Source organism: Mus pahari, chromosome 14, assembly GCF_900095145.1.
Source record: "Mus pahari chromosome 14, PAHARI_EIJ_v1.1, whole genome shotgun sequence".
In the NCBI taxonomy this organism is placed as follows: Eukaryota; Metazoa; Chordata; class Mammalia; order Rodentia; family Muridae; genus Mus; species Mus pahari.
In genome coordinates, this window is record NC_034603.1 from 58,267,007 (window position 1) to 58,274,605 (window position 7,599).

General features: G+C 40.6%; 1 protein-coding gene across 5 annotated transcripts in view; it reads right to left on the reverse strand.

The window, feature by feature from the left end:
* Positions 1 to 7,599, reverse strand: part of Stxbp4 (syntaxin binding protein 4) — a 149,715-nt gene that overhangs the window by 129,372 nt on the left and 12,744 nt on the right. For 2 of the 5 annotated variants that reach the window (XM_029546535.1, XM_021213004.2), the window contains exons 2-4: positions 5,519 to 5,588; positions 4,980 to 5,107; positions 2,526 to 2,658 (exon numbers count right to left, since the gene is read on the reverse strand). In XM_029546535.1, coding sequence (XP_029402395.1) covers positions 2,526 to 2,658; positions 4,980 to 5,026 — 180 coding nt within the window. In that variant the 5' untranslated portion in view covers positions 5,027 to 5,107; positions 5,519 to 5,588. Of the gene's footprint in view, positions 1 to 2,525; positions 2,659 to 4,979; positions 5,108 to 5,372; positions 5,589 to 7,599 lie in introns of all 5 variants that reach the window. The other 3 variants (XM_029546537.1, XM_029546534.1, XM_029546536.1) reach the window with 2 other exon arrangements.

Below are 7,599 nucleotides of genomic sequence, written 5' to 3' on the forward strand. Positions count from 1 at the left end.
AGAGACAGAGACAGAGAGAGAGACAGAGAGAGACAGAGAGAAGTTTTAATAAATTATAGTCAAGTTAAAGGACACAAAATTCTGAAAATAACTAATAACTGATCCATCTGCCAGCCTGGGCAACTTTATCTATCTATCTATCTATCTATCTATCTATCTATCTATCTATCTATCTATCTATCTATCTATCTATCTTTATTTAGTTATTTTGAGACAAAGTCTCAAAATAAAAGACTACCGAGTGTGGTTGCAAGCCTTAAACAGATTGAAGGTCCCTAGTAGCATATTATTATCAAAACCAGTTGCAGTAACATTGCATCTGTTCTGTGTTTACTCACAGCATTCCATCTTAAGGAATATTAAAATAAATATAAGGAGCCAAGAATTACTTATTCTTGTACACTTTTTTTCCAATTGGTTTTCTTCTTTTGCATATGACCTGAACATTAATAACTCCACACTGCTCTCTAGTGGTGAATGAAGAAAACAGTCCATCAGAATGGATTTTGCTTTTTAGCACACCTCAACTAACAAGAAAGGGTATATGTATCATGAACATAGTTTCTTAATTTGCTATGGTTTACTGCAGATAAAGCCATTGAAAATTACTGCTTTCAATTTATTAGTCTAATTTTAAATATTTGTGGAAATAAAAAGTATAAATTGTTCCTTGTTTTAAACGCAACTTGTATTATTTCTCAGGTATCTTGAACTATTCCTGCACCCTACCCCAAGTATATTCATCAGCAAGGCATGGTGGCCTGTGCCTTGAATAATGAACATTTGGAGGCTGAGTTAGGAGGATTGTCGATGTGAGCTGGAGTCCGGTGTGGGTGACACGTGAACGCCAGGTTCGCCAGGATTAAAACACTAAAGTCCCTGTCTCAAACAAGTAGGCAGGCAAACAGCTTAACCTATACGAACTGCCCCACGTCTTCCATTCTCCCAGCCCACGTCTAAGCTTTAAAACAAGGGAGAGTGAGCCTCCCACTTCTTACCAAAAGGATTGGTGGGAGAGGCTTCAATTTGTTTATCTTTAACATTAAATTGTCTTTTAGCTAATAATTTAATTTGAATAGCTAAAATATATCTATCATTGTATGCCTTAAACCATTATAACTTAGAACTTAAAAAGTATATTAGAGAGATGTTTAGTGTCTCTATGGTTGTGAAGAAACACTCAAAAGCACCGTGGGGAGGAATGGGCTTACTCGCTCACACTTCCAGGTAGTGTCCATCACTGAAGACAGTGGTGGCGAGAACTCAAACAGAGAAGGGACCTGGAGGCAGGAGCTGATGCTGAAGCCACAGAGGAGTGCTTCTAACTAGCTTGCTCCTTACAGCCTGCTCAGCTTGCTTTCTTACTGAACATGGGATCACCAGCCCAAGGGTGTTCCTTGGCTGGACCTTCATATATCAAACAGTAACTAAGGAAATACCTTAGCTTTCCTACAGCTTGATCTTACAGAGACAATTTCTCAATTGTGTTTTTCTCCTCTCAGATTATTATACTGTTTGTGTCAAGCTGACACAGGATTAGCTGACACAGAAGTCTTATGAGATGACAAACCTGATACAGCTCGGTCATTATAATGATTTTGGTGAAACTCACTTTTTTTTTCCATAAGGAGGAAATAAAAACCCAACTGAAAAGACAAATTGTTTTCAAGTGTCTGCAGTGGGAGAAGGGTAAAAGTGGGATTATTTATTTAACAACCCACCCCCCAAGGAACAATGAGAAGAATAAGCTTGTAAGATCCTTTATCATGATATCTAGGTTGATATAAATAAAGCTGCAAAGAAATGATAATGCCAATAGCATAGTCCATTGGAACTATGGAGTTTTGTTTAAACTTTGATCCAGCAGATAAAGAACCAGGTGCTGTCACATACTTTCTGTACCAAGGACAAGACTAAGGAATGAGGGCTAGGCATGTCCGCTCTTAATTCTAGATCTAGCTCTCATGCAGATGCTGAATCCAGTCTCTTACAAAGTCAGTGAGAATTCGTGCAGATCAGGAAAGGAGACAGTTTAGTGTGTTGCTTGCTTTCTTTCTTCCCCCTCTTCCTCCTCCTTCTCCTCCTCCTTCTCCTCCTCCTCCTCCTCCTCCTCCTCATCATCATCATCATCATCTTCCCCCTCCTCCTCCTCCTCCTCCTTCTTCATTTAACAGCTCAAGATCAGGTAACCAACTTGATCCAAACTCAGCAGGTACATTGGCAACATGTCTGCAGATATACCTTCTTTGGACTCTGCTTCACAGATGAGTTCAACAGCATAGAACTAAGTAATGTGCAACCTTTAGTTAGAGTTATACATGTATTTAGATATATTTGTTATCTGCATACTTGGAGAATTTAATTTTAGGGCAAACATCCTTGAGGGTAAAGGTCCCCTTGTATCTTTCATTGAGGATGTTATATGAAAAATTTACTGATGAAGAAAAGGCAAATCTTGGCACAGGTGAGATTTTTGTCATTACCGGCTTTTGAGGGTGTTGTGGGGCATGTGGAGTTATGTTTACCTTGTAACAGTCACCTCCAGGAATGACTTCGTGAATATACACCAACGGTCCTTCATTCCTGTTGATTCCGCCTAGGATCTTCAGACCTAGACCTGCTTCCTTAGTAACTGTAATCACCCGAAAGGCAGGATCCCTAGGATAAAATATATAAGCACTAACGGGTTACACTAGAGATCTGTATAGAGAGTTTTCTATAAGCTATTTATTAAATGAAATTGTCAGACCTAGATAACCCAGTAGTTTACTATCAAGGACGCTTGATGCATATCGTAGAAGTAAAATGAATTTTTTACCAGTGTTTTCAATTCTTCCATAAACAATCAGTAGCAGCTGCCGGGCTTATGTCTTAGGAGTAAAGACAGTTAATGTTGCTTAGGTGGATTCAGGATTCAGAGAAGTGATGAGATTTGCTTGGCTTTAGTTGTTTAGAAGATTACAGTAGAGGCTCTACGACCAAACGTGTTAACATACAGGTAAGCAACTTCATGTCTGTAGGTAGTTAGAGCAAAATAAATTTACTCCCATGTGAATCTCAAAAATTATCCTTTTAACTTAGGGAGAGGATTTTACTGTTACAAAGCACTTGCTCTAGCTGTGATTTTTGGCACATGAGAGAAATGCCATCAAAAAGGAACTCTCAGGATAATTCTACAACAGGTATGTCGCCAAGCAATAGCTTTGAGCATGCTGGTCAAATAAAACTTAAATAAAGTTAGAAATGAGTTTCGGCTGCATGTATCCACATCCACATCCATATCTCTGCTAAGAGATATAAACATAAGATGTTAATAATTTTTTTAAAATTTATTTATTATATAAGTAAGTACACTGTAGCTGTCTTCAGACAATCCAGAAGAGAGCGTCAGACCTTGTTACGGATGGTCGTGAGTCACCATGTGGTTTCCGGGATTTGAACTCAGGACCTCTGGAAGAGCATTCGGTGCTCTTAACCTCTGAGCCATCTCTCCAGCCCCCATTAACAAATTTAATATTTATATTATCCTCTGTTCTGGCTGTTTACACACACACACACACACACACACACACACACACACTCTTTCATTTTAGGCTATTCTGGAATGTGAAATCATACATACATATATACATGTCTCTATATATTTCTGTATATGCACATATATATATATGCATTTTCTTAGGCAAAAGGGAGAACTAAAAAAGACCAAAGAATAACAATGATTATCTACAGGAAACTGAGGGCACAGAAAGGACAAGAATTAGAGGAGACCTTCCCTGACTAAACCTTGCAAGAGATATGTTAATATATGTTTACAAAATATTTACCAGTTTCTCTGGTTGCTATCTACATGCTCCTTGGTAGGGGTCTTTCTATAGGTCCCCAGCCATTATCTTTACTCCCTGAATTTGGACTTGCCTATTAGATTACTTTAGTTCACAGGATACCAGCAAAGTCAAATGTGAGGAAGACAGACATTCATAAACCATTTAAGCTGCCTGCTAGGAGCCATTCTGGTACTATTTGGCAAGGCCTGGGTTAGCCTTCTGAAGGATGAAAAAAGAGGTAGAGCTGGGTGTGGTGGCGCACGCCTTTAATCCCAGCACTTGGGAGGCAGAGGCAGGCGAATTTCTGAGTTCGAGGCCAGCCTGGTCTACAGAGTGAGTTCCAGGACAGCCAGGGCCACACAGAGAAACCCTGTCTTGAAAAAACCAAAAAAACCAAAAAAAAAAAAAAAAAAGAGGTAGGAAGTAAATTCAGCTGCCTGGCCTTCTGAGATGAAGTGTCACACACTGTTAGGATATCTATTGCCAACCAGAATTTCTCAGTCAACCCACAGAACTATAGGAAAAAGAAAGTCTTAAGGTTTTAAGACATTTGGGGATAATTAGTCGGAAAAAGCTAATCCTATATAAATTAAAAAAAAAAAAAAAAAAAAAAGACACCAGATTTCCCAAAGGAGCCCAATCTGTACAAAGGGTTTTAAAGAGGATGCAGGGTTTGCCCTGTGGACTGATTTACAATATATTATGGTGTCCCTCAAAGACCTCCGTGTTAAAAGGCCTGGAGTGCTACTGAGAGGTGACTGGTGGCACCTGAAGAGGCGGGGCCTAGCTCCAGGGCACCAGGTCACTATGCTGACAGCTATGAACGGGACACTGAGTGTTGCTTCTTGGCCGTTGTGATGAGAACACTCAACTCATGATGTTGCCGTGTCCCCACAGCTCAAAGTAGAAAGTGTAAGGCACACTCAAACCCTGAAAATGGAGCCGAGAGACTCTCTCGTTTCAAAGGTGACTATCTCAGGTGTTGTTATCACCAGGACTCGCCAAAGCGCCAAGAAGGCAATGTAGCACTTGACTCTTTATTCAGTATTACTTCCCTAGGCCATGCAGCTTCAAAACAAAACGAAACCTAAACTGAGTGTTCACAAATAGTGTGTACACTTCAAAGCATATTAAATTACCCTTAAAAATTACCTTTCAAGTGGGCTGGATGATCGGGCAGAAGATGTATCATTATTCATGCTTTTGACACAGTTGTCTTGGATTTAACAGCTATGTAAAGGAAGAACTTGGAGAGTCTAAATATCCTTTTTTTCCTCAGACTGGAATTATAGAAAATAATTTTTCAAGTCTTAGAACATTCCGGGGCAGTTCCAACATCACATAAAGACATTATATACTCGGCAATAAACAAACTATGCCCATATATTAATACTGGGGTATTTTATTTATCATGGGCTACGATATTTTAGACATTGATGATAACATCTGAAGTATCAAGACAACTCCCTACACAGATAGATGGGCCTGCCCCTGCATCACTATGAACATATGAAACCCGTGCTCTTTAGTACAAGGGAAGGATACAGCAGTGATTAAAACTTACACAAGCTAAATAAGCTTTAAAAATGCAAAAGTCTGGAAAGTGTCTCCTGTGGGCTCAAGGCTACGGAGCTAACAGTCAGAAAAATAATTATACAATATACGTGAAGAAAACAGAAAGTCGTGTTCACCGACTCCCCCGAGGGTCTTCCCGCAGATTCTGTATGGCTCCAGCTCATACTACTTCATTTCACCGGTTTCCTAGGAAAAGGAAAAAGACACGGTTTTAATGTCTTCTCTAACCCCTCAGTGAATAATCCGGAGTTGTTTAATTACCACAACCTGCATTCAAGTGGAGCTTCACTCCCCGTGAGTGAGAAACAGGAATGAAGCTGCACAAACAACATCCCTTTAGCACCATGACGGCCTACTCTATGTAATCCTTTAGCTCTCACACGTGTACTCCTGGAAGGGAAAGAACATACATTCTAAGGGTAAAGTATCATTTTGAACAGAAATGCAGGTGAGTCTTAACTTTTTTAACAGTGAGAAGGTATAACTGATTGGAAATGGCCAGTGTTTTGAAGCTGAAAGCCACATCTGGATCATTATGTGCAGCCCTCTTACTGAAGAACAGAGCAAGGAGGTTCAAAGGCACCAGGCTCTCCCACACTGATGCACAGTGCTTGCTTCCTCAGCTGGAATGGGGACTTCAGCATCTACAGCAGAGACTTGGCATTCGTTACCCTTGGCGTCTCTATGTCTCAGCTTCATTGATACAACAGGTCCCTTGATACTAGTGATGTTTCCATCAGTGTGTACACATAGTAGAACCTTACCGAACTGCTCCTTTTACCTTATGCTTGCTGTAAATCAGAGTCAGAGAACTAATACCAGGGGGGTCAGCCTACCTTTCCCCGAGCCACTGTACACAGGAGAATAAAAACCTCTTCTCTACACAAACTGAAGGGCCCTGGCCAGAGAACCAACACTCAATCTTCAGGGAGCTTAGCGAAGAGTTATACTCCCCAAGTGTTAACAACATAGCTCAACTTCTCAGTCCAGAAGTTGCAAGCAAGTAGAACTGCAGAGGTACTCCGGTCCCAAGGGGCCAGAGAAATGATGCCACCATGTCACTGCACTGTCATCAACAGAACTCCAGCAGCATGAAAGTTACTTAGTACTACCCCTAAGGAAAAGAGGGATGATGGTTTGAAGGAAGAGCTTTGAGAGTCTAGAGGCACTGCAGTCATAAGTTCAATTCTAAGGGAGTGTTTGCATGAACTCTTCAGATTGCTTTAATGAGGCATGCATGGGCAGTCTAAGACCTCAATAGAGGACCCTCAGATATAAAATAAGATTAGTTCCTGTTTATTGACTCCATGTGTCACAGATTGTGTAAAAATATTTCAGATGCATTTATTTTATTTCACAACATGGAGAATGTAACAGATCCAGGTTAAAGAAGCAAGTTCAAATTACAATATTGCCACATGCACGTGACATGGCCTCAGAAGACAACTAGCCTCCTGGCATCATGGGAATAACGCAGGAATAGCAATACCTAGCCCAAAGGGCGATATGAGAAAGAGAGGGAAGAAGGAAGGATAGTGAAGGAAGGAAGGAAGGAAGGAAGGAAGGAAGGAAGGAAGGAAGGAAGGAAGGAAGGAAGGAAGGATAATGAAGGAAGGGAGTGAAAAGAAAAAAGAAAAGAAAAGAAAATCCAAGCACGTTTCTTTCCCCCAGTTACTTAAGTGACTAAGAGCCCCATCTAGTGGTGGGTTTTTCTAACAGGATATAGGGCCTCAAGTCTTCCTGGAACTCATCCAAATGGAAGCTTGTGTTGGTGCTACATATGGATTTCATATAATGTCAAATTGGCATTTTAAAAGAAATTTTATTTCAAAGTATTAAAATTTAATTGCCCAAATTATTTCACTCTTCTAAACATCTCAGCAGTGCACTATGTGGGTAGAGATGAACAAGAAGCAGAAACTAGCCTCAGAGACAGACAGACAGACAGACAGACAGACAGACAGACAGACAGACAGATGCCGGCAGGTGTGAGTGTGTTCACGGTCGCATGCACAGGGCTGAGGGAGTGTGGAGGAAGCAAGCCTAGTCCAGAATTTGGAGTCATCAAGAAACATAACTAGAGCCAGGGGCCTCTGTTTTCTGTACATGTAGACACACATGAACAGAGGTATATGGTACATGTAGACACACATGAACAGAGGTATATGGCACATGTAGACACACATGAACAGAGGTA